Source organism: Drosophila subobscura, chromosome U, assembly GCF_008121235.1.
Source record: "Drosophila subobscura isolate 14011-0131.10 chromosome U, UCBerk_Dsub_1.0, whole genome shotgun sequence".
NCBI classification, from domain to species: domain Eukaryota; kingdom Metazoa; phylum Arthropoda; class Insecta; order Diptera; family Drosophilidae; genus Drosophila; species Drosophila subobscura.
In genome coordinates, this window is record NC_048534.1 from 22,636,609 (window position 1) to 22,664,482 (window position 27,874).

General features: G+C 40.6%; 1 protein-coding gene across 1 annotated transcript; it reads right to left on the reverse strand.

The window, feature by feature from the left end:
- Window positions 1–1,202: 1,202 nt before the first annotated feature.
- Window positions 1,203–24,712, reverse strand: LOC117901290 (polypeptide N-acetylgalactosaminyltransferase 2). The gene is made up of 8 exons (XM_034811985.1): window positions 24,503–24,712; window positions 22,767–22,989; window positions 3,820–4,098; window positions 3,560–3,762; window positions 3,325–3,491; window positions 2,577–3,264; window positions 2,290–2,462; window positions 1,203–1,891 (listed from the first exon to the last, which is right to left on the reverse strand). Exons 2-8 carry the CDS (start codon window positions 22,851–22,853, stop codon window positions 1,533–1,535), a joined length of 1,956 nt encoding a protein of 651 aa, XP_034667876.1. The 5' UTR covers window positions 22,854–22,989; window positions 24,503–24,712; the 3' UTR covers window positions 1,203–1,532.
- Between the last annotated feature and the right edge of the window lie 3,162 nt (window positions 24,713–27,874).

A 27,874-nucleotide genomic window follows, 5' to 3' on the forward strand; every position in this document is an offset into this window, starting at 1 on the left:
CTTGAACATTTTCGTGACATTTTTCAGTGCGAGTAAGACAAAATTAGCGCAAAGAACTCCCATACTTTGCTTTCCTTTCGTGTGTCGTATGCGTAATGTGCCAAGTTTTCATCTGCCTTCAGTCGTTTTGCTTTGTTTCCTTTCGTTTGTTTGCCTTGTCAAGCATTTTAGAGTTGAAAGTTAAGTCGTTTAACCTACATACATAGGAGTCAAAGTACTTGGCAGGATTTGATGGCAGCTGCTGTGCCGCTCCTCGCCACACAGCAATCATATTAAGAGCACCCCATGGGTCCCCCACTTGGAGTAAAATAAAATGAAATAAAGCCATTTGCACAATTTACTTTTTATTTGGAATTTTGTTTTCGTTTATTATTTTTTTGTTTGTTGCATTTCTGGCTGATTTCAATTAAAAATGTTTTTAATCATCAATGGTTTATTTTTTCACAAACAAATGTACAATATTTGGTTTAGTTTTTTTATCTTTTTTTCCTTTCACGCTTTTTTCACTTTCACACAAAGAACTAGAAAAAGGAAAACTTTTTTTCACATGCAATTTAGTTGATGTTTGATAAAAATATGTTTCCCTTTGATAACTGGCAATGATTTATGCATTTGAAATAATAAACAAAAAAGTTTAAATTCAATTTCAATTCTTTTTTCGATTTTGCATACTTTATAATCGAAAATGTTCAATTTATTTGGCGTTTGATAAACAATTAAATTATAATTTTTTCTTTCTCATTATATACAATACACATACAGATATTTTCACATAGGTTTTCAATGATTTTCAAATGATTTTTCCACTTAGATGTATAACTAAAACTAATGATAACATTTTATGTTTTTTTTTCTTTGTTTTTGTTAAGTACAAAGTTGAGAAGACTCTGAGCATGTGTGTGTGTGTGTGAGGCTATTATTTGTTTATATTTTGTGTCAAATTTCGTATAGATAGATCCTTAATTGACGCGAATGAATGTGTGGAATGCAAAAAATTATAGTTTTTAGCTTATACTTTTTCTCTTTGTTGTGTTTCCTTTTTCTTGTCAAGCAGCTGCCGAAAGTTGTACACTTTTTTGCTTTGTTTATAGTATTATTTCTTTTTCATATATTTTGTATACATTATACAAAAAATTAATCAGTCTAAGTACATTTTTTGTATGCATTTCATATATTTTTTTTCTTCTTCGTTTGATGTTACTTTTAACCCCCCAGAGGAAATGGTTGTTGAACGATTTGTGTGTGGAACCCACTCTCTAACTAAAGTTGAACTTATTGTTTACATGTATAATAATAGTATTATTAATGATAATTATGATAATGCAATCGGGCATGTGTGTGTGTGTTTGAGTGTGTTTTATGTTCAGCAACAAATCAACATTGGTAAATAAAAACATTCGACGAATACATACAGTACACATACAATCCACATGCAATCCACACATCGAGTTAGTTAGGCGCTTCCTCTATCACTGTGTTCTGCCTGCTCCCACTCTCTCTCTCGCAATCTCTCTCTGTCGCTCGCTCCCTCTCTAACTTCCCATCTCTCTCTCCGCCTCCTTCTGCAGCCGCGTCAGCAAGCTGTCTCTGTCCCGCGTGTTTGCAAACGACCAGCGCTGCGTGGCGAGCGCCGAATTGCAGTGCTGCGCACTCACCCCCTGGGCCGTCTGATCGCGCGAGTCCAGGCACACATTGATCTTGTGATGTCGCACCAGGCCGCCCTCCCGCATGATCCAGCGCTGATTCTCCGACTCATCGCACGCCTTCAGCACCACCTGGGAGCCGCGTGCAAACTGCACGAGTGTCAGGCAGAGATCATCATGCTTGATTTCGCCGCGCTTCGAGTATGCCCATTCCTGATTGCCGCCGGTGTTGTGGCAGGGGAAGAGGCCTGGGGGAAAAAACAAGGGAATGGGTGCAAAAGATGTTAAATTGCGTTCGAGTGCGGAAGTGAAGTGGCGTAAGGCTGCAAGTTTTAGGCAATGAACTGCTTGCCAGTCAAGGTTAAGGGTAAGCCAAGCAGGTTTCAGCGCTGCACTGCTGGAACATTTCCTTGTGGGAGAGCAAAGGCTACGCTTCAGGTTTGCTCGCAAGTGAACGCAACCCTGAGAACTGCCTGCTCTCTCTCTCTCTGCATGTTGCTCACTCGCTGCCGCTCAGCAGCGCACTGCTTGTTTGGGCTTTTATGCACTTCCCTGAGGAACTTAATTTCATAATTTATTTCTTGAATTCTTCAAATTCTGTCCCAGCATTACTCTCTACGCCCAGTCGCTTGTTTTCACTACTCACCCACAGTGCCATCGATTAAATGGCCCATTGTATCCAAGCATTCGGTGCTATCCTGTCGGAATTGGCCAACCTCCTGTGGGTCGGGTGCCTGCAGGTCGGGATACACATTCTCCAGATACCATTTGAATGGCTTACAATGCAATTTCTCCTTCAATGCCAGACGGTCGTCAATGCTGCAACCAGACACGGAGAGGGAAGAGAAGAAACGATGAAGAGCAAAAACAATTTCAAATAAATAAAGTTGGCTGTTAGTTTATGTTTGCCCTCTGCCCCTCCCTTGTACTCACTTGCCGAATGGAATGTTTTTGGCCAGAGGCACAGCATTGTAGTAATGCTGCTTGTAGTCATCCATCCAAACCTCCGCGGCACGTCGCGTATTCCGGGCAAACACATTGCCACTGCCACCCGGAAAGGTGTACGGATGCCGTTTACGGAAGACGTGACCCACGCGACTGCATGGAATAATTTCCAAACTGCCGCCACACTGCCAGACACGGAAAGAGATTTCCAAATTCTCACCACCCCACACATCCATTTTCATGTCATATTTCCCCAACTTGTTGAAGTACGCCTTGTCGATGACAAACAAACCGCCGGCAATCATCGGAGTGCGTATGGCCGTCGTGGGATCATTGTGACGCACCGAACGCTCCGCTGGACTGAGATATTCCCACTTGAAGATCAAATTCCAATCGAAACCGCCACGCAAATCGGCCGATGCACCAATATACTGAAAGTTATCCATGCTAATGACATCGATGACGGGACACACCACACGTGAGGGATCCTCGCGCACCCGCTCCAGCAGCGGCTCGAGCCACTTCTCATTGCACTCCACGTGGCTGTCCAGGAAGGTGAGAACGCTGCTCACAGCAGCATCGGCACCTTTGACCCTCGATCTGACCAGTCCTTCACGCTGATCATTGCGTATGATGCGTACCTTGTCGATTTTGGCCAGCTCCAGGCCATCTTCAGCTGAGGATCGGACAGAGATGAGTCTACAGACTGGAGCTTATGGGTTTGCCATCTACTTACGATGATTACTAAAGTCATCCACGAGTATTATCTCTCTTATGAGATGCTCGGGACTGCGATTCAGCACACTGACAATGGTCCGCAGCAGCGTGGAGCGCGCCTCATTGTGGAAGGTTATAATGACACTCGTCTCGGGCAGATCCTCGCGATATTTCTTGGTGCGACACCTGCAAAAAGGGCACAAGTTTACCCTTAATAAATCTCCTCTAGTTCGCTCCTAAGTTCTGTGTCTTACATGGGATTCCTCGTGTCGGGTATCTCACGATTACTGGGCAGTGCATCGCTGGCCTCCTGATTGAAGCGATTCCTTATGTAGGGATCTTCGCCATTGCGCAGGGCACCCGCCTTGATGTAGCCCGCTTCATCGAAATATTCCACCTCGGTGGTGCCACTGCCACGACCACTGGGCGCCATGGGCAAGCGTCCGCCGCTGTGTGACTGAAAAGGAGTTGCAAATAAATATTCTGCTGAGTTTTCTGCGAGTGTAAAACTCACCTGCGACGTCTCTTCGAGCGCCACAATTCCATTCAGTTTAAGGCCATGAACCGCATTGCGCTCAAAGTCCTTAACCGAACCGATTAGAATGACATTGCCGCCGGGATCATCGGCCCCACTGCCACCCAGTCCGACCCCGCCGCCTGCTGGTGCCCACAGCCGGACCGTGGATGCTCCGCCAGCTGCCGCCGCAGCTGCCACCGATGAGGAGTCATCCTGGTACTGCTGCTGCTGCATGGCCGTTGCCACCTCACGTAGCCGCAGTGCACGATTTTCCACCTAAAAGGACACGAAGGCAAAGGGAAGGGAGACAAGTGTTTTAATTTATTTCTTTAATCTGCGCCACATTGGCGACGTCCGCCCGTCCCCGACCCGTTCGGGGGCAATAACTCAACACTCAGCTGAGAGCAATTGTGGAGAGGAAAAGGATAAAATGGGTTGTGGGTTTGGGTTTGGGTTGGGTTGGGTTGGGGGAACTTTCGTGCAGGTTTATGGCAAAGTTTTGTTAAAGTTTCACCCCGCAGGCACAACATACAATAACCCGGGAGCAGAATGGCACAGAAACACCAAGAAAAGGAAACACAAACCAAAAACGAAACCATTTCGTATTGCTTTTCGTGTTGGCTTTAAGATTAATAATCTATAAATTGCAAATGTTACACAGGAAGCAAACAGCAGCGACCAACCAGCGATCACGACCCAGTTTAAACATTGTCCAAGTACGAGATTTTTGCAGAGAACATGGAAAACCTTTTAGGTCAGAGAAACAAACTTTGGTGAATCTTTAAAGGGGGCAACCAAAAGGACTTGTGGTTAAGACATTTGTGTGCAGAAACAAAGGATGTTCGAGCCTGAGGCAATTCTCTTTTGTGGCCACACAAAGCTGTGTCTTTAATGTCGATAAATCTGCCCATTCTGTGGCTCTTAAGTGTGGATAAATACTCATAAACAGGCAACAAAAATAAAGCTTGCATGAATGCCTGGTGCCCGATACTTATTTCAAATATTTATGGTAATTTCTCAGTCATTTCTCTCTGCCCAGTAACTAACCCCAATCCAAGTAACATTACCAACGTCACTTAATACCTAACCCTCCTTAAGCAAACATACCGCTGGAGCCCGCCCTGAATGTCTGTCATAGATACAAAGTATGACAATGTGTCTGTCTGGGTTTTGCTGCTATCGAAAAGAACACAAAGGCACAGACACAAAAAGGACATCAATGCCCCGCAGCCAGGCAGACATCAATATGCGAGTAACCTTGAGACCAAAAAACCACTCAAACCACACAAGCCAGAACAAACCATTGAGTCTATCCACTGCCCAAACCCACAACTCCTTTGCAGCTCTCGAGTCTATTGAAACAGCGCAAAAGGACACAGAGAATGGGTGAAAAAAGTCGACACAGAACATTCTAAATAATTTATCAATGCAAACTCAAGCGAGGCACAAAATATTTTAAATGGCAAAAGCTGCCAAGTGAAATCTTGCATATCAAATGAATCTCTTTCAGAAAGAAAGGGGGCCAAGGAGCGGGGTAAGTGTTAAAAATGCGTTTAAAATTGTCGCTAAAAGGCAGCACGTTTCACGCTCAAACTCCACGTACAGAAGAGTACAACGAAAACCCCAAAAACGAAATGGAAAGGGCATGCCAAGACATAAAGAATGCTTCACTTAAAATTAAAATCACGCATCCACTCAGCACACTCAACACACGCAGCAGCATTCAGCAGAAAGTCAGCTCAAGAAATCGCTTTCAATACACACATAAATCAGAGTTAGAAAGAGCCACAAAAGCCCTCATGCCCCGCCCCATTGCCACACTCATGACAAATAGATTCAATGCAAAAGAGCAATTAATAATCAAACTGGGGATAAAATATAACAATCCATTGGCTCTGGCATTGGGTCAGTGTTTAGCAAAGTGAAATGATTCATTTGTCAATTTGGATGGGCAGCAGTCCGGCCAGTCAGTCAGTCAGCCATAGCAAAGTGCCTTCAAATTAGGCTGAAGGAATGCTCCCTGCCTGAGGGGCAACAGCTGCTGGGTTTTGTTTTTATTGATTGAGTTGCATTTGGGTTTTGATGGAGGGTTAAGAATGATATCGCTGAAGGAAATGCTTTAACCGAGTGGCAAAATAAAGTATGGTGAGGGGAGTTCTGCACGTTGGTGGAATTCTTCTTGAAAGCCAATCCAGGACTATTTCTGCATAAACTCCATAAGCTTTGTTCCCATTTTTCGACTGTTTTCGATGGCTCCTCTTATGCTCTGGCAAATCGAATTAAATTCTTTAATTAGAGAATATATTTTTTCAGCTAATAAAATTTGAGAAAATAAACTTTAAATGGCCGAAAACTGGACTCAAATTTACTGAAACGTTTCTCTCGATTTCCTGTTTTATATCCGCAATTTCTGCATCCATTTCGATTGTCTGCAGCTGCCCATTTAACTCACAAACTCGATTAGTCTCCGACAATGATTCACCCTCATAGAACCTTTGTTTCGGAAATGAATAAATGCCTTCGATTGAGTGATCCATTTCACATGCACATTTCCTTTCGATTTGCAGTCAATTTCATGAAAATCTGCACACAATTAGCAATTCAAACCAGCCTCAAACACGGCCCAAGCTGTGCGCCGCCCGAAGGATTGCTGGCCGACCGACAAATCCGATTACGTATACGCAGCGTAAACACAATGGGAAACGGCCCAAGGAATAGGCCCGTGAAGTATGCTGCATTGTGTGGTCGCAAACCCATTGGAAAATCCATTTCGGTTCATTTTGATAACCGGCTAATGATGTTGCTGGCTGTGCCACCTCAGCCAAGGGGGATCTTGATTAGTTTCATTGTTTGAAGTGGCTGCCACACACGAGAGAGCGGCTTAGCGCATAGAATCAATATTTTGGTAATCGATATTGGCTGGCCAATAAGTCCTGCTCCTAATTAGATGGGCCACTCGTTAATCATCCATAAATTGGGCAACTTGTAGAGATTTATGAGGAGTGGAAGCATAAAAGTAATGTGAAGCTTTTCCACTCCATTTGCAAATTTATGTGCCCTTTGGGGTGGCGTCAACTCCCATTGCAGTCTATTTATAGACTAAACTCTGGAGAGTGCGCCATTTGGCTGACGTCAATTGAAAGATGATTCGGATTCCTTTTTCTTATTTTTTGCCCACACAAAATGTCAATGGCAAGACCTCAAATGTGCCACTTGCCTCATCAAATTCTCATTGGATCTGGTTACACATTGATTGAGATTAAAAAACTACAAAAAATAAACCAGCAACAGCCACAAGTTTGTGGCAAGTTGATGCCGAACCAGAGCAACAGGTTGCCTTAAATGTCGTCTGTTTTTTTTTTACATTTTTGTCCATCTACGAGCTGGGAGTTCAATGTTTGAGTTCAATGTTTTTGGCCAAAAATAGATGCAGATAAAATGCGAGTCAAATAAATGCTTTTGAAACGAGTTCAGAGCCATTTGATGGCATTGATTGTTGTTTTTTGGGGTCGCCTAGAGCGAGAATATGGAAATAATACCAAAAAGATTCCCAATGGAAAGCAATTATAAGGATTTATGTGTTCCAAAACAAAGAATAGATAAACAGAATAAATAACTTTACCCAAAAACACGAACATAAGGCTCGAACGAGCGGAATGGAGATGGAACTATAAAGGAGGAGAGTGAAGTCAAATTGGCAGAAAATTGACAAAATTTGCAATAATTTTCTTGAGCAAATTTCTGATTATATCTTTGAGCAGAAGGTGCATGCCCTGCCACTAAACCTAAGGGAATCATCTATGATTTTGGGTGTCAGGCTGCCTATTAGATTTCCCATTGAAATGAAGTGTGTGGGGAATACATTACACAGAGTTTGGGCTGTTGAAAATATCTTCCTGAGGCGGAACTAGAACTCATTTGAATATTGTTGCTCAAATGGGAAACTTTTGTGCAGAACTTAGCCTTAGAAATTTAGATGCCACACTGAAGGAGGTACACATTTTGTTGAAATGATTTTGCTGCACTGCCCAGATTCACTTCTAATGGTTATGAATGCAGAGATGGAGCTCTGGAGCCATGACAGGTATTACTTTATTGTTACTTTTTTCTAATTTTATGCCAATTATTTCTCTAAAATTTTCTTTGAAAGTTTTCTGCTTAAAATTTGTTCTTTTTCTTCTCCCTTTATTCTTCTAAGACTTTTTTGCTCTGTTCTACAAGCCCAACAGCTGTCTTTTTGGTACCTCCAGCAAATGTCTTCATTTTTGTTTTAAATTGGAAAATTCCTTTTTCTAATTAGCGACAATTTCCTCGTTTTTCTTTGGCTCTTTTTTTGTTGCTGCCACAATTTTAATTTGCTTTATTTACTGTTTCTCTCTCTCTGTAGATGTATCCCCCCAATTCACTCAACCTTAACCATTATTTGGTTTTATCTTTGTTGCTTGTTTGGTTAGATGAGAGTGGCAGTAGAAACGGCAGAGATTTTCTTTAATCTGGGTGCTTCGTGGCTTCGTTTCTCTTGCCCTGAGTGTGTGCAGTCTTCCAGCTGAATGATTTTCACATCGAAAGAGCTGGGGAAAGAGCTCCTAACTGCATAATTTAGTAATTGGAACGTATCAAATGTAGTTTTCACCCAAGAAGAAACAGAAAAAAACAACAGATGTCTGTCCAAAGACATTATCATTATCGTGTATTGCAATCTGTTTTTGGGTTTCTTGCTGTTTCTGCATTCCAAATTGCCACGGCAGGCCACACCCCAGAGGGGGGAAACTTTGAAAAGCACTAAGTCTTGGCCTCTCTCTATCGAAAGAACAACAAAATTCAATTAAAAGTCTATGCACGCCATCAACAAAAGAGATATTGACAAACAATCGTCTCGTCTGCAGGCAGGCAACCCCAAGCAAAAAATCAAAAACAGAAATTCAAAGGCGAAAGGCGACCAGCGGCCATTGAACTCGAATTTTCAGATAAAATTCAATGTAGAATATGTATGTAAATATGTATTTATGTATGTAAATGTTTCTGTTATGTATGTATGTAGGTGCATATGCGCCGCTTGACATGTGGCCCAAAGTCTTGTTATTCAGTCTGTGTCTGAGGCAAAGTTTATTTAAACGAAAAAAAGGATAAAGAAATAAACAGAATAAACAGAGAAAGAGAGAGAGCGATGTGTGAAAAGGCTTCTATATATTTTTTGGCATATCAATGAAATAGTTTTAGAATATTTGCTCTTGATTTATGCATAAATACGAAAATGGAGCAAAATTAATTACCAGATTTAAACATGATTTTATGCAAATATTTGCCATTGACTTTAGCACAGAATATGGCAAACAAAAGGAAAGACAGCCGAAAACCCTTTCGTAAATGATTTTAGCCCCAAGAGATAATTAGAATGGCAAAGTTCCGATGAATTCTGCACTTTAATCAGTAATCAAATTTGCATCTCAGCTTTCATCAGTCTTTGAGCGCCAATCTCCGTCAGCCCATTATTTTTTATTTACCCTCAAATGTTTCTGATAGTTTTCACTTTCAAAGATTTCCGGCCTCAGGCAATTTCCCTTTTTTTATGACTCAATTTTGCTTTGGATTTTTGTTTACGATAGATTATAAAACCTCGCAGCCTGACTTTAGAGCTAATTTCCCTAAGCATAAAAAGAGAGAAGATTCAACGAAGAGAAGATTGTTATCTGGCTTTAATGGGCAGCTTTTGGGCTACTTTTGGGCAACTGTCAACTTGCGGGCCTTCGACATTTGACAACAATTTGAATGGGAAAATGTGCCCCCAGCCTCAGCCAAAGAAATGTCCATCAAAAGTGCTCAATGGCCCCAAAAAAATGTTCGAATCTCTAGAGCAAACAGACAATAATTATTCGTTGTCATTTTTGGGAAGAGACAACACCGGGGAAGAGCAGTGTAGTGGAGTGGAGTGGAGGAGAGTTTGACCCAACAAGTTAATGGGAAAAAACTCAGATGTGTTCGCTCAACCTTCTCCAAACACCCTCGCAGCCAGGCCAGCCCAGCCCAGCCCACTTCTGCTGCCGTTGAGAGATAGATTGTGTGGTCGTGGCAACTGCAACATGTTATGCAACTCAGTGCTGTGGCACAGATGGAGTTGGAAATTGTGTGCCATGCCAACCAAATTGCGGCCGCATCAGCAGCAGCAGCAGCAACAGAAATTGCAAATTGTTTTTGGTAGCAAAAATTTGTGTGGCATCTTCATCGCTGTGTCTTCTCGTACAAGCAAACGATGGGTAACAAACTCTCGGGCTTCCTCATGGGCTGCTGCAGCTGCTGTTGCAGTGGCACTGCCACTGGCAGTTGCATTTGCAACAAACAAGTTTCGCTTTGTCTTGCAAAACTCAATTAAATAAATATATTTGCGCCTTTTTTTTGCATTTATTTTTATTGTTGTGTGCGTTGTTTGTGGTTTGAACTTCCTTTCTATTGCTGCTAAGGTCAGACAATAAATTTGTCATCGAGATGGGAAAAAGAAGCGGCTTTTTGGGAATGTCATGGGTTGATCATGGGTAGGCCAATTAACGTGTTTCGGCAGGGGATGACTGTGGGGAAGGTTTATACCATTTTTCAATGTTATTTTCCTGCTAGACCAGGGACTCTGTTTCGCTGCTTTCAGCAAACAATAATCCAATAATCAAAAATCTCCTCAAAAACGGGAATTTCATGAACACAGAATATTTAAATAATACCTAAAATCGGCTTAAATGAATTATAAATTATTTTCTTTTATATTTTCAACTCTTTTAACAGCCAACATAATTACTCAAAAACTTTCAGAGTCGCCGCCTGCCCGCAGCTTAAGTTTTTTGCTAATGATTATTTAAACTTTGTCCACCAAATAATTAGTTGTTTCTGGTATTTATTTTTGTGGCCTTAGAGCTGCTCATTATTACCCAAAACCATGTCGGAGTTGCGCCTTCCTGCCTCCTCTTTGGGAGGAGTCGCATCATTTGCAGTTGGTGGGCAGCAGATGAGGCTGCAATAAATTGCAAACTGCAGCCAGGCGGCAGCTGTTGCATGTTTGAGGTTTTGTGGACAAGTGTCTGAGTGTGTGTCTGTGTGCTTTGTGTGTGCAAATTGCTACTGTGAGTGACTTTGCCCAAGTGCCTAGGACTTGCCATCTGGGGGGCACTCCTACAAGACAAGACAAGGCTGGTGGCTGCTGCGGTGCTGCTGCCTCGATTTGCGACAAGAAGTCTTCATAAAATATATTGAAAGTGCTTTGCATAAATTTCGGTCGTTCTTGCGTCGCTCCTCTCTCTCTCTCCCTCTCTCTTTCCCTCTCTCTCTCTCCACTCTGACAATGGTTTATTGCATATTGCTGCGGCTGTGCTTTTGGTGTTTTCTGCGGCACACAATCTTGAGCTTAACCTTTGACTTTCCGGCTCTCGCTCAGCGCGGAAAAGAGAAAGAGTGAAAAATCAATTAAGGCCAGGCTGAAAATTATTATGGAAAATACTCTTTGGCGCACTTCATAATCAACTGGTTGGTGGCCCGAGCCAATTCGGGTCATTCCATTAAGACAAAAACTCGCATCGCAACGAATCGGTCTTCAGATACTCAGCTACAGATACATTAACAGATACCCAGATACATACATATACAGACAGCTATAACGAATTGTGAACTCTATTATTGCTTTCTTTGCTTTGGCTCTGCTTTTTTTTCTCTGTTTGTTGCCTGTCTGCTGGTCTTTGGTTTGTCTTTGTTTTTTCGTGCTGTGTTATGTTTGGCAGACAATGTGTGACTCATGTGCATAAAGAATTTTCAATGATTAAGCACAAATAGAAGTCCAGCGAGCAGCTGCCTGGTGACCGCCCGCCCTACAGCCAAAAAACACCAAAAGAAAGAACAAACAGACAGGCACTGTGGGACAAAGCGGCGAAAACTATGTGGAAAAAGTTTCTTCCAGCAACATTACGAAAATTTCCTATTTGTTTTATATTTTGTTTTTTTATGTAAGTAAATTGGGTTTTTGTGCATTAAATTATGTAAAATAAATACATAAATCCATTAATTAAAAAACATAAATATATAAAATAAATAGAACTTTGTTGTAATGTCTCTGAAAAAATATTTTTAAATATTATTAATAAGTTGCTTGACACCGCATACCTTCTGGTTTCATAAACAATTAATCAATCTATAAAATAACAAATTATTGTGGTAAAAATTGGTAAATGGTTTGGGAAATTTAGCGGTTTAATTTTTAAAAGTTATTGAACCTATTTAGTTAACTGTCAGACCTATTTAGATTACAGATTTGCAACAATAAAAGTGTTGTATTTCCCACATTTTCGCCCACCTTCGACCACTGTGCGTTAAGGGAGACCCCAGCACTGGCACATGTCATCAGTCAGGCTACAGTGAGCTCACTCACATGGCTCATGGTCTGTCGTTACAGATACATAAACTCGCACTCGCATTCATAGAAATAGAGACACATTTGAGACAGTTCAACAATCAGTTGATGGATGCACTGTTTGCTCAGGGTCTGGCTGGCTGGGCAAAAGGGGAAGGAGTGGAGAGACGCATTAATGCGCAGAGTGCAATTTTTCTTTCACATTTAAATTAGATATTGTTCTGTTTCTGCTGCGGGGCAGAACCGAATTGTTTTAAAAGAGTGGCCCCGAAACCATGATCAGCAGTGGTGCTTGTGGTCTGTGTTTATTTGTATTGGAAATTGGTTTGGCATCCATTCCATTTGCCACTGTTTTAATTAGTTTATTAGCATTGCCAAATGGGGCCAAACAGTTGACCGCATTTCTATTTGGCGCTAATCAAGCTAATAAAATAGATTATGTATTTATTGCTGTATGAAATGGATTATGTTTGAGTTGTTGCATGCATTGCAGGGGCTTTTCGGGCGTACTTCTATTTTTCGGTTGTTTATTACAGTCAAATATTTATGGCTAAACGCGAGGCATTCAAGCGAATAAGCTTTGAGTTTTGATAATGAATATTTAACAAGATTTTAATTATAAATAAACACCTACGCAGGCAATTCATGGCGTGGCTTTTGGGTGGGGATTTTAATTATGTAGTTCAAGTTGTATTTTAATAATTTACGCAACAGCGAAAGGCCAAGCCAAACACTTGAAGTGTGTGCTTTCGTGGTGTTAAACCGTAGGATTTTTGTGGGGTTTATTGGAATTATTTATATAACCAAGAGTAGCAGAAGTCCGTGGCTGCCACAGAGCTGCCTGCATCCATAGATCGCGTCTTAAAAAAATTACACAAATCTCCACAGACAAAAAGACGGGCATTAAAATTCCCCCACAGCTTGAACTTGTTCAACTCTATTAAAAATACAAATAAAAGCAACTTAAAGTGGAAAATGTTATAACCATTTCAACGCAGTGTTTACGTTGCTAAAAATGAACTACAAAAGGTCAGCTTTGAAGCTAAATTACACTCCATTTAGCTGAACTCGAACCCAACCCATCCCATCTCGAAGCAAATGCAATTATTGCAAATTTTCAATGTCTATTTCGGTTGCCTCTTGTGCCCCGAAATAAAACCAAACCCACACAGCAAAACCCAATCACAAGCAAAGGAGAAGCAAAACTTTTAGACAACACAAAAGCGGAGGTGAATGCCACTACTTAAGTGGCTGAAAATGTCCGAAAATTGGTGGTAAAAGGCGCCAACAGGCATTTTTGGTATTCAGCTGGCTACAAGAAGCTCAAATAATACAAAAAAAGGAGAGAAAAAAACCAGCGAGCGAACGTAATACGAATTGGAGACAGTTTATCATGCATTTGAATTGTCTGTCTTCGGGGTTGGACTTTCTCGAGTTGTTCAATTGTTTTGTTGCTGCTTTGCCCGTACTTTCACTTGCCAGCGCTTTAAAATGTTTTCTTGTATTTAAATGATAATCTTTAAATTGACATTTAAATGTTTTTTGATCATGAGTCACGCGGCAGAGGGCTTTTGCGGCTGCATTAAAATGTCAACTTGGAACTTGGGCTCTGAAAATGAGGCACGTGAAAGCTGGAAAATGGAAGCCCAAAACCCAACTGTAAAAGGGCTCGTGATCGTGGCATTTGTGGACAAAATTATGTTGGAAACATAATGCAATAAATGGCTAAAATAGAGACATTAAATTGGGAAGTACAATAATATATTTTGTTATATTTATGAGCACTAGAAGGCAAGTGGTGGAGTTTAAGGTTTTATCTGCCTCGAGTGTAAAACAAAGTGAAGTTATGTCTAAATATAGGTCATATTTTGACCCAAATTAAACTAACATACATCTCACGCCCCTCACTCTTATTTTTTGTGGCTGGGTTTCTTAACTCGGACAGATGCCCATCATTAAATAATAATTATTTAATACCCCACTCCATGGAGCCACAAATTTTGTTGTTTGTCTGTGTGTTTCGCTTCACTTTTGTTGTTGTTTGTGTGTTTTGTTTTTGTTTTGCCTGCTTGTTTGTGTAATCGCCTGAAAGTAGCACTTAGCTGAAGTGTCGGAACGTCTCTCTTTTTTTATACCCGGTACTCGAAGAGTAAATAGGGTATATTGTATTTGTGCACATAACGGTTGTATGTAACGCACAGAAGGAAACGTTTCCGACCCCATAAAGTATATATATTCTTGATCAGCATCAATAGCCGAGTCGATTGAGCCATGTCTGTCTGTCCGTCTGTCCGTCTGTCCGTCTGTCCGTCTGTCCGTCCGTCCGTCTTGTTTGTCGGCTAGTTCTCAGAGACTATAAGAGCTAGAGCCACCAAATTTTGGCACCAGACTGCTGTATGCTCACACTGAAACCAGTGTATTTCAAAAATGAGCCCCGCCCCTTCCGCCCCCGCAAAGGGCAAAAACCTCCCAAATCTACAATTTTGAAGATAACAGAAAACTAAAAACGCCATTCCGTAGGGAATGACCTTATCTATCAGATCACCAAATTGGAATCCGATTGGATCATTATTATAGCCACAATGAAGAAATTAATTTGCAGTAGCCAAACCCACCCCGTCCCGCAGCATTCACACTCTGCTTCGCGCTGTTTATGGCCTGGCCCCTGACACGTCACTGCCTCTGCCTCTGCCGCTGCCTCTGCCGCTTCCTCTGCCGCTGACTCTGCAGTGTGTGTCTATAGGGGAGGGTGGCGAGCTAAAGGAGCGTGTTGGCGTGAGTAGTGTTGTTGATGTAGATGACAGATGAAGAAAAAATGTAAAATTGGACAAATAACCGCTAAAGTGCAGATGTAGTACTGAGTGCCGGGTATAAAAGTTGTGACGCGTAAGAAGCGTCTCACACGTCCCTTCTCGTTTTGGTTTTGGTTTGGTTTTCCTGGACGGGTAGTGGGCGCCCACGGGCTCCCTCGTCGGCAACTGCTGGTTACTGCTTTTGTAATCGAGCTTGTTGTGGTGGTATGTACACATGTACATGCACATGTCTTTGGGTCTTCTGCTGCCTTTGCCAGTCATAATGAACTTGAACTTTATGACGCAAAAAGCAACGTCAAGTTGACGTCGGAAAGTGATGAGTGTTGGGCAAACACAACCCTCGATGTCTGCCGCGGCAAGTGCGCGTCGCGTCGCGTCTCGTCTTCTGTCTTGTGTCTTGTAAAATTCGCTGCTTAATTATTGCCGGTGTTGGCTTGGGTGCTGTTTGCCGACCCTCTTGGGTTAGGTCACAAAATATTAAAAAACTATTTGTGTTAGTTGGTCAAGTGGACAAAGGTAAAGGTTAAACATTATGGTGTGTGTAACAGGTTTATGAATGAGTGCTGTAAGGCCTATTTATAGCCCCAGAGGGTTAGAGGTGTAGGCTCTAAATTTGAGAGGTTTTTATCGTTTTTTAATGACTAGTTTGGAGAGCAATTTAAGCAGGGTTATGAGCAATTTTTTGGTAATATTTGACGTGAAACTACTGTTCAATAAGTAGCGTTTTAGATAGACCACGCAAGTTAGTTGCCATAACAAATTCTCATAAATTCATTAGTTAACTCTCAGAAAAATAATCTTTATGGCTAAAAATCAAGCTAGTCTTGACGTTTCCCTGGACTATTTATTCCGCACACTTCCTAGGAGCATTAGGAGCCATTTATCAATACATTTTTCACTTGAAATCGCTACCAAAAAAATATTTCTTACTTCGCTCTATATTTACTTGGTTTTGAAGTGCTCTTATTGATGGCTTAAAGTTCATCTTGCTCCAGCTGTCAGTGGCAGTTTTCCTCTTGTATCTCGCTCTATTCGCTCTGGCCGCTGCTCAATTTGTTTTGTTGTATGTGTCAGCCACAAACAAAAATCATTTCCCTGCCCGCATTTATCATTGTTATGCCATTTCGGGTCGTTCGGTCGGTCGGTCGCTGCTGCTGCTGCTGCTGCTGGCAATAGGAAGCAGCAGTCCAAACAAGTTGTAAAATAACAATAAAAATCAGCGAAATGAAATTGAAAGTGGCCCACAGGCCACTACCAAAAGTATCGACACACACACACAAACACATCGATACGATCAATACACAAAACGAGCAGAGCAAAAAGAGATGATGAAGCAGCAGCACCAGCAGCAGCAGCCAGATAGTGGTTGAGGAGGAGTTGGAGGGAGAAACTATAAAAAGTAAAATTATTAAGCGAAACCAAACGACCTTGTCTCAATGCGTTGGGTTACGGTTACGTTGCGTAATGGCAGACGACGGCGAAAAAGAAGAGCAAAAACCGCATCAACAACAGCGGCAGCGGCAGCAGAGGAATCAGCAAGAGAAGCCGCAGAATCGGCAAGAGCAGCAGCAGCAGCAGCGGCAGAATTAGCAGCAGCAGCAGAGGAATCAGCAGCAGCCACCGCAGCCCAGCCTCAAAAGCAGCGCCAACTATCCATAAGAAGTAAGACAGGGATGGGAATAGTAAGGTCGAAGCTTTTGATACACTTGCTTATCCATAGGAACAAATGGAAAGGAACGAAAGGCAAGGAACTAAAGAAAATAGAGTTTTTAATGCAAAGAATTCTCTTTCGAATGGGTATTCCAAACAAGTACTTTTAGCAAAGAAATTTCCATAAAATATATTACCGATTTTGTGTAAGCTTTTTCTGTGGCTTGGAGTACAAACTACCCTTCCACTTTACCTTGCAAATTTAAAGCCAAACACTAAAGCCCCCCCTTAATTGACAAACCCCACACTTAATAGATTTCTGCAACTCCCACTTCCACGCGTGATAAACATCTCTTAGAAGTCACTCCACCCTCTCTGAGAGCATCTCAAGAGCAACGACGAGAAGCTCAGCTTCTACAGCAGATGGTCACGCCAGACACAGAAGGGTGTGAGTGGAGGTAGATAACCGGTTGGCAGACCATTCAAAAAGCCATAGCCAGAGCCGGTTGAGCGAGAAGTTTGTCATTTAGTCTTGGCCGCCGTCTTGCCTGCCTCCACGCCCTGGTCCGCTGCCCTCTTCTGGCCGACAAATTAGTCGGAAAACAAAAAACAAAACTAAACACCCAACAAAAAGTCAACTCGGAGATAAGCATCTTTAATTATTCAAAGCAAGTCAAAGAGGCTCAACCAAAATGCCAAAGAAGCAACTGAACTTTGTAATTCCATTGGGATCGTTCCTCCGGCATCGGTCGCTCTTCTGCTTTGGGTCTGTGACTCTGATGACTCTGACAAGTTTCCATTGGCAGCAAAACCTCAAATCAAGACAAGTTGTTTGATAAAATGCTAATTTGTTGGCTGGCCCATCAAATGAGACACCTCTCAAGAGTGAAGATTTGCAGACGACTGGGAGGTTGTTGAGTTGGTTTTTCTTTCATTCTATTCATTGGAAAAATATTTATCTATTAAGCAACAACTGTGAACATTCTCAGAGATTTATTTCAATTACTATTGCAATTGCCATATGGCAGCTGTACAACTTGTATTTAGCTTTATTAAACTCATTGAAAGAATATTTTTAAAGCTGTTCTTGGAACCTATTCCGTGACTATTGATTCCCCGAAGAGCCCCAACTTGGACCTTCAGTTTCATTCATTTAAAATTTATTTCATGCACTTCCAGCGACCTTTGGGGAATATGTGCATAAGTTTATCCTCAGATGGGGAAACCAGTTTGAACGCCTCCATTCCGTTCAGCGTCGTCATCATCCTATTGAACTTAATTGAAATTAATTTCCAACGACCAAAAAAATGTTAATTTCGTACATTTTCAAGAGCAAATTACTTTTTTGTTGTTGTTGAATCTTTGACATTCTTTTCAAGTGGGATTTTGTTGTTGTCCGTTGTTTGCTAATGCGATTGGGTTTGTCAACCAGCGCGTAACTTGCTCCGTCACGCGAACGTTTTTCTGTTTGTTATTTTCTGCCTCTCTCTCTCTCTCTCTCTCTCTCTCTCTTTTTCTACCCGTAATATATAGATTTAATATTTTTTTGATATTGTTATAGTCCGCCATAAATCGAACTCACGATGCGTTAAGGTCGCTGAAAGCATTTTTCGTTTGAACTTGAAATACATGTAGAGGACCTATTTATAGCACATTTGGACTCTTTTTTGTACCATTTTTTCTCGCTCTTTGGCAAGGCCATAAAAGTTAAATGGGAAGTTGTCATAATAGATATCCACAGCCCAGCATATCCGTAGCGTGGGAGCCGCTCGCTGCAAGCGAGAAAATTGGAAAGGCAAACTTGGGGTAAAAAGTTTTCTGTCAGAATTTGCATTTATGATGGCAGCAGCATTTGCATATGGCCAAAATGATGCTGAAAATGTCTTCGAGTGTCAAGCATATGAAAAAGTATTACCAAGAAGCAAAAATGTATCTACATATATGTATATGATTCGTTTATGTATATTTGCATTTACAATAAGACACACTTTGGGCAGGAATATGTGGGGGAATGGATGTGCGGAAGTGCCCCTCGGTTAGTTGTTGCTTTGAGTTGGGTTGGACTTGCTTTGGACTTGAATTTATACTTGATTTTGGACTTCAATTCATTCAGTTATATTTTATTCTATATCTATAATTATATTTTTATTATAAATCAAGTTTCTGCCACGCTTCCACGCTTAATACTCACTGATAAACTTTCATTATAACCACATCGTTAATCCATTAAGCTTCACCTTTCTTAACTATTCTACACGTATCCATGCATGACCCCATAAGCAACTAAAGAAACTCTTAGAAAGAAAGGAGAAAGTTCAATTTTGGAAACTCCAGCGAGCAGCAGCGGGACATCTCAGTGCCTAACCAAAGTAATTAACGCACAAAAACGAAGGAGAAAAATAGCAAAAAAAATAAGAGACAAAGACTAATCAATTCGTTATGTAAGCAAACGCGCCCTGCTGCTAACAAATAAATTAAATTAAATGTGTGATTGACTTTTTGTTGTTTTTGGTACGCTTTTCCTTTCAAAAATTGCTCGACACTCAGCACTTGATGATTACGTGTCGAATCGTGTTGCATGAGAGCGCATAAAACTTCGATACACTTTTGTGAATGAAATGTCATTGAATAGCAAAATTGAAGAGCTAAGTCATCGATACGTTTGCCATTACAACACGAGATGGTGGGTAGTGGGTAGCTTAATTTGGGTGAGTTGAAGTTCAGTAAGACAAAATATGATTAACGATCAAGGGGAGACAATGGGAGACAACTACATATGAAGAAATAAAATCGAATCAATGGGAAATAGAGCTGGCAGTTGCATAAGAGCTGTAACTAAATGTCAGTTGATATTTGGAGGAGCCAAACTGTGGCTGCAGAGTGGGATATACATACAGCTGTTCCTTTTCCTTTCAATTGCTTCATTGATTTATGATAAACAAAATACTACAAATGGATTAATAAAAGTCTTTGGTGGATGTTCCTTATGCGATTATTATTATCCAATAAACTTTCTAATTTTAAACATTTTTAAAGTGGCTTAAAACTTTGAGTTGTTTTAGATTAGATACCTAACCGATCTTCCTATACTGTCGCACTGATTAATGCCCTCTGTTCTGAGCAAATTATCAACACCAAACACTCCCGATTAAAGCTCAAAATACCTGACCTATCAATAGATAAATTCAATACTTAGCTCATTCTCTCTCAAGTGGAAACTCGTGTACACCCAGTATTTGCGATTATAAAATAAAATTCCCCCACAATTGGCCAATCCACGGCCCATCTCTGAATTTTCGCTATCTCTGGCAAACACATACTAATTTTAAAACACCTCATAAATCTCTGACCACGCTTAATCCGATTTGAAAAGTTAATCAACTTAAATTTAGCCTGTCCAGAAATAAATAATAGTAATTAAACGTGCTACGAGGCTGGGGACAGGCCTATTCAAAATCACTGAAACCAATGAGCGAGTGCAGTGAATGGACAGCAACATCATTTCCTGCATTTTATTCACAGCGAAAAAGGAAAATAAATCAAGTTTACAAACAAGAAAAATGATTTCGGAGAGTTGGGAAAAAAAGAAGATGATTGCCAGTGGGAAAAATGTACAAAGAGAGAGGGAGGACCAGGCCGAGCCTGTCTCTACAAGCCTCAAAGTATGTACATACATATGTACATCATATGCATATGTACACTTGTATGTGTGCATGTAAATTGATGTATATAAATCTCCATAATCGGATTCATTGCGCAGATTTACGTTTTTCACATTTAAACTCTTGCGGCCACGCCGATGGCACTTCCATTTTTCCATAATTATTATTTTCCTCAATTTAAAAATCATTGCAAAGATCAAAAGTGTAATTAACAGAGTATTATTGAATTGCTTTTTCACACTTATTATATACCAGAGCCAGAGCCAGACACACAGACTGATGCGAGTGTGAGTTCGTGACACTTGATGAATTTTCACCTTAACACCGCCCCCAAACCAATTAACAAGGTTTTGTACTGTGTACTTATAGACAAGTAGGGTTACGTGGGCTTAAAATAGAGGCAGGGAATAGGCTATAAATAAAACAGATCCTGGGGATATAAATAGCTAGAATTCGACAAGTTGGCAGCTACGAAAACAAAGGAAATAGCAGGAAACAGGAGAGAGCAGCACAATAAATAAAGAATACAAATGAATTTAATAAAAATACATTCAAAGCAAACGAAATAAAAATTCCTGAACACTCCAAATAAATTTCCTACTAAAGAAAATCAAATAAAAACACTGACAAAATATTACAAAAATCCTGAATTACTTTAAATTTAATCCCTTTAAAGGGTAACCCCAAGTCGAGTCACTGACAATGCCCCACTTATACTACTGATTGCTTATTGCTGCTGGTTGTCAGTCGCCTGCCAGTCGCCAAAGGCTTTTAATTTTATTTAAAATTTTGATGGATTCATTTTACATTTTTTTTACAAGGACTTCAAGTTGCTCTTTTTTTTCGGCAGATGTGCGGAACTTCGTGGTGCATTCGGAGCATCTCTCAAAGTGGTCAACAAATTGAAAGGATTTTTTCGCTTAACACAATTAAAACATTTATAAAAGTGCTGCTGCTGCTGCCTGGCTGTGTTTTAACAAAACAAAAAATACAAAACAAGTCGGAAGACATGTCCCCCATGTCATGCCGGGACTTGTTTTATTTATTTTATTGAGTATGTAATTTCCCTGTTCCGCTCGCTACAAAAGTAAAGTACAAAAAAATAAACTGGAAAATTGCAGAAATAAATTGACATTTTCCCTTCGCGTGTGCGAGTGAGTGGTGGGTGGGTGAGTGAGATTTTTCCCGCCGCATATCGTGTTGAACGTATATTTATTTTTGCAGCAGAAAACTCAAATGGAATTTGTTGGCGCTGTTGGTCGGATAAATAAGTAAACAGCAGAAACCAAATATCAACTGGAGTGAAGTCCACATGTGGCAGAGAGGCTGAGACAAATAAACTGAAGCAAAGTGAGTTGTAGGAATAATTTTAGGAAAGAAAATAATGCATGAAAAAGAACATTTGAAACAAAATGTATTTTTTGTTAATAGAATATTTGTCAAGATAAGCGAAATGGAATGATGAGAGTCTGTCTAAGGGGTGTAGAAGTTAAAGATAGAAAAATGTTCTTAGAAAAATAAAATATTACCCCTGAAGAGGGGAAACTAATAATTTTTATCACACCTGCACACATTTGTGCACATTATTTTACAACAAAAATAAATAAATAAAAGATAAGAACAACACCTGAACAGTTGGACCCGACCCGACCCGGCCCTCATGACTAACTTTTCGTACCACTGAAAACTGTCACAGTTTCCCTAATAAATAACCTCCCCAAACGCACACCATAAGAGACTTTTAGATGACAACCGAAAGCAAAAAACCTAAAAACTTAATTAAAACTTGTACAAGAAGCAACGAACGAAAGAAGAAAAAAATAGTGCCAAGCGCTGTGATGGCACCTCCCAATACGTGAGGCTAATTATGTGCAAAGAGAAAGATAGAGGGAAAGAGAGAAAACAATGGAAATATCAAGTTGGTAGTTGGTAGCGGGACATAGTTGGTGGCAATCAAATAATTACTATGCAAGGCACAGGGCATACGCAATGGACGACTCGCGGACTGACTGCCATCGTTACGGGTATGAAAAATGATGATAATGATGATGATGATCCAAAGCGGAAGAGGAAAAGAAGCAGCAGAGGAAGTAGCAGCAGAGGAAGAAGCAGCAACAGCTAAAGGGTTGCTCCAACTTTCAGTGGAGAGTCTTCCCCAAGCAGCCCTCTCAAGCTGCCATGCAGGCACCCTCATGACGTCGCATCTGCACACCTTCTTAAGTGTGCAACAAAAATGTATAGCAAATAAATAAGTAGGTTGCACAAATAGAAAGCGAAAGTGGAGCACACTATTAAGATGCTTTTTATAAGCACCTCATAGAATCTTGTGGTTTGAACTCCATAAAATTTTATCTTCTTTGAGTTATTGCCCCCGGGGTCTACTTTTGCTGAATCTTCATAGACTCTTCAGTTTTTTCTGTACTTTTTAGCACTTACCTTCTCTGTGCTGGACTGGAAGTAGTAGACCATCACAAACATCCAAATGATGCTGACGAAGACAATCAATTTGATATTGCGACGCATTGTGGACTGTTCCTTGGACAATAAATATATTTATCTGTTAGGTGTGGGCTGGAGGACGTATCACGTTCACTTCGGTATTTATTTAGTTATTTATTTCTTTTTGGTGTTGTTTTGGCAATTAATTATGCGGTTTTCACTAGTGGGTGGTGAGACGGGGAAAAACAGAATATTAAGAATCATTGAAATGCGTATAAACAAAATGATTAATTGCCAGGATCTGTTGCAATTTGATTTTTTCTCTTGCTGCAATTTTTTCGTCATATTTTCACCCTCATTTTCGCTTAAATGTGTTTGCTGTTTAATTGTTTAACTCGGTTTAATTTAATGTAATTGTTTTTAATTAGAGCTCCGCGTGAATGCAAAATGATTATCTGGTTTCGGTTTTTAATGCGACTTTTTTCACCGGGGATTTCCTATCGAATGTCGTGTTTATATAAAATAAATATTTTTAAATATTATATTAAAGTGCATTTTTTTTTTGATAAAATTTTATTGCTGCTGGGCAGATGATTATTGCCGGCTGATATGTTTTTCATTAGAGGCAGAATAAACTTAATTGTGCAACGCTTTTGTAGTTACTTTTTTCCTGCAAAAAGTTATGCTCTGAAAATATTTACTGGGACAACATTTAATGGCAAAACAAGAAAGAGGCAAAACTTGTAGCTTGACAATCTAATAAAAGAAATAACAAACTCAACCTTGATTGAGCCACTCCCAAACAAGTTGGAATAAATCAATAAAACAGAAAGGTATTGCTTTAACACGATAATTTGACTAGATTCGCCTAGCCCATCAATCAAATATCTTGAACGTATCATAATTAAACGTGTAGCAAACCACTCTAAATATTTCCAACTCATTCAGAACTGTTTCCTATTGACACATTTCACTTTGTTTATTTGCAAAATATATCTTATCCATGCATCATGGCCTTTATCAAGTTTACACTCTGATAAGACACTGAAACTGTTCAAGCGACTGACAAGTCTTATCTGAGGCGTTTGTCAGTTATTACATCATGAGCACTTAATAGATGTTAATTCAATTCTCACAAAATCAAAGCCAAATTGGGTTTGTTGTCCGGGGAAAAGGGAAAGTCAGGCACAGCTGTTGGAAGTGATTTCTGCGGGAGAGACTCTAAGAGCCATTGGAAACATTACGCATACGCACTGAATGCCAACCGATAAGATAAGTTTGTTTTGAGTATAATTTTCTTTGATATCTGGGATATCCGTCGGCTTCTTTTGGGTTTTCCCAACAGGTGGAATTTTTTATCAAAAATTCATTTCATTTTTTCTAGCTCGAGCATTTTATCTATTTTTATTTCTGTCTGTTCTTTCTTTAGAATTTAATTTAATTTCTGTTGCACAAAGATAAATTCTTTCACTTTCATTTTCGTGTTTTCTTGCTATTTTTATTGTGGGTTAAGCTCGTCCCACCCGTTGCACATGGTAAACCACAATTACCAGCAGCCTTGGTGGCCTTGGGGTTGTGGTTGGGCGGGGGGAACTGTCTTCAATTGACCGGTAAATGAACGTTTTTCTTTTGCAATCGCATTTCTAGCCATTCCATTCAATTGAATTCCATTATCTTTGGAGTTTATCGTTTTGCCGTTGCGCCAATCGTTTCGCTCCCATTATTGCATTTACCGTTTTGTCGATTATTTGTGACTGTTGCTAGCCTATGCTGCCGCCCGTCGCAGCCGCGCTTTTGCCACCAAAAAATTAATGGCTTGTTTTTTGGGGCGCACGAGACACACGAGTCGAGAAACCAAACGCGAGACGCGGTACGCGGAACACACACGCTTCCAAGACGACAAACGAGGCAGACGGCGTCGCAGAGAGAAATGGCCCAAAAGCGCTGCGGACGGTATATTTTATGCTGCTGGCGCTTCTACTTCTGCTGGCGATAGCCGACTGGCGAGTATAAGAGCTGGCGCGTATAAGAGTTTGGTGTGCGCTCTCTTGCTGTGCGTTAATGTAGCAGTTTGTTGTTGTTGGTTGGGTTTAGCTTAAGAATGTATAAGTTGCGTATGGCGTCTGTGGCTAGCAATTTGCATTTTTGGTAGCATTTTTGATACCAAATTAGATGCTTCTATCAACAATAAGTTTCCATGCATTTTTGCATGGAGTAAATGTTGGTCAAATATGATAGTTTTTCGAGGAATATTCCTGGGCAACGTTTTGCAGTTTCTCTAATAAAAATGTTAAAATTTCCATACTGCTAGTTCTACAGTTCTAATTTCAGAAAGAATTATTCCCTTTGTGCACCAAAAACTAAATTCTTTTTGTACACATTTCTAACATGTTTTATTATATTTTTTTTAGCAGCATTTAGCATTTTCATTTAAAATGTCTCTTTGAATGTTGTATGTTTTAATTAAATATTTTCGTTTGAACTTGTTTGCTTGCTGATAGTTGCCTTTTTTTATTACCCACACGTGAAATTCATGTTTACTTTTTGATTCATTTACTCTTTAGCTGGAAATTAATTATAGCCGGCGTTGCCATTAGCTTATTTATAACTTTTTTTATGGCAGCACATAAATAAATCACTTTTAATGCATTTTCTCTGCTTTGGGAAATGTTTAATTGCATCCAACGAAATATTCATTTAAATTTGTTAGAACAAACTTCAATTATGCAGATTTGGCGAAAAAAAAATGCACCAAAAAGAGTGAAACTTTTGACGCGGTTTTGACCAGTGAGAGTCCCTCCACCCCACACTCACATGTGGTGGGGCAGGGAAAGAAAATCTGCTTTATTTATAAATATACCGTATGTAGGGCAATCCTAAAAACGGAGAGCAAAAAAGGATATGGCATGGAATGAAGGATGAATAAAAAAGCCAATGCTCTGTCCAGTTGGTAGCAGTCCACTGAAATTGGCTTAAAAACTCAACGAACAGGCAACAAAGTCATGAATATGCACCACACAGACACACAGAGAGGCAAAGAAAAAGATGCAAGAGAGAGAGAGAGAGAGAGGGGAGTGGAGTGGAAGATAAGAGATAAACGCTGAGGTGGAGCGGATGGACAATAAGATGACCTGCAGTCAAAGTAGAGGCCCAAGAGAGAAAGATTTATTCTTCATTCTGCCTTTAGTTGGATTAATTTTTAAATGTTTAAATATAATTAATGATTGTTAGATACTTTTACACGAATGCAGCATACCCTTTGTTGCCCACAACTAGGAAGTATTCCCATAAAAAGACAGCAGAGTGAAGAATTGTCGAATAAATCTACACTCACAGTCAGCACGAGTGCATCCATCTGCACTCGTAACAAATAAAACGAATATTCAATTGTATGTCGGTGTGTGCTGCTCCTCGTCTGGGTATTCCATTAGGCGTAATTAGAGCATTTAGCATTGGGGGGGGAGGAGGAAAGTTAAGAAAAGCCAACGGCACATACAGACAGTCGGCAAATGGTCTGTTCCTGAATGTGAGCCATGAGCTGCCAGACTAACAGTTAGCTGCAGTTATAGCGCAAATGTATGTACATTGATGCATTTACATAAATATGTATGCAAGTATGTAAATACATACATTCCTCGTGGCCTTGCATGATTGCTCTTTTACCACTCGGCAGCGAGTTGACGTTGTGGCTGCTGCAGACAGCGGCTGTGCCCTCGGAACTAGTTCAGTGGCTAATTTTGGCAAGTGAATCCGCGCATAAGGAGTATCCTTTAGGTAAGGTAAGGAGTACCTCATTTCATATTTAAAATAAGACCAAAACCACCCACCATCGACACGTCAGGAGACGTAGAAGTAACCTCGCAAGTGATGCACTTAGCTTGATGAAATATTCCCTTTACGATTTAGCATAAAAGCAACGAACTAGTTCTCGGCTAACGCCCGATACATGCTACATCACTGGTTGTCCCATGCCCGCCTTCAATTGACTTGTGGCTCGAGTACGATAATTAAAAGTTGGTTAAATGTTGCAAGAGTTGCAGCTTCCTCAAGCAGCCGCCTCCACTTTAGCTTCCACTTTAGGTGCCACCAGCCATACACCTCCACTTCTTCCGCCTTCGCCCTCTTCTTGGTTTTTATGGTTGCCATGGCAACATCCATTTGATTGCACACCATTTGCCACACACACACAAACACACACACACGCACACGAGCTCATTCACATGCACATGCAGGAACGGTGCGAAACGTAACGGAACGTGTGCACGTGTATGACAGGGCCTCTCACCTCAGCTCAGCTCAGCAAAGAGAGAACTTCAACTGCATTGCACATTTAACTGTCATCTCGTTTCCTTCATTCCATCTGTTTTGGAGGGTGTGCAGTCTCCCCTTCCCGCCCCTTTGCACACTTCCATATTCTACAGCTACGCAGCTTCTGCTATCCCTTTCACGGAAATCAAAGTGTAAATGTATTTTGTCAAAGTTTCCTGTTCTCCATTCCACTAGAGATGGGATGGGCGCGGTCGTTGCGGAATTTGAGTGGCAACATGGAAACGAGTCGAACAATGTTGGCAATTTTGTGCTCGCCAATCTGAGTAGCATGGAATCGAATAAACAATTTGCCAGCACAAAAAATAGCCAGTTGCAGCTTCATTTTTGAGAGTATTTTTTGAAGCTTTTTGTTAGTTTTAAAATTGGCTATGATTAGCGGGAGTGTAAGATGTTTTTACTTATGATATTTTGTCCCTTATCTTCGTAAAATTTTTCGCTATCTACCTAACTTTTGTGCCTGTTTCTCCCTGCACTCACTACCAATGCAGCTCCATGTGCCACTAAGAAAACCAAAATTTATTACCATCTCTAATTGTCAAATTGGTGAAAATATTGTGTGCGGGCATGCTTCTGCCACAAATTAAAGCATAATTGCATTAGTCACTTCATTTGTGGCTGCCGCAGTGGAAGCAGGAAGACGTTGAAAACCGCCAAAATTTGTTGCAATTTGTTATAAGTAGAAAATGGGGCTGCAAGGAGAAACGACAGCTGCCAGGCACTGGGGATCCTTGTGGGCAGAGTGTCTGTGTGCCGTTAATGTCTTGATGACAGCCGTT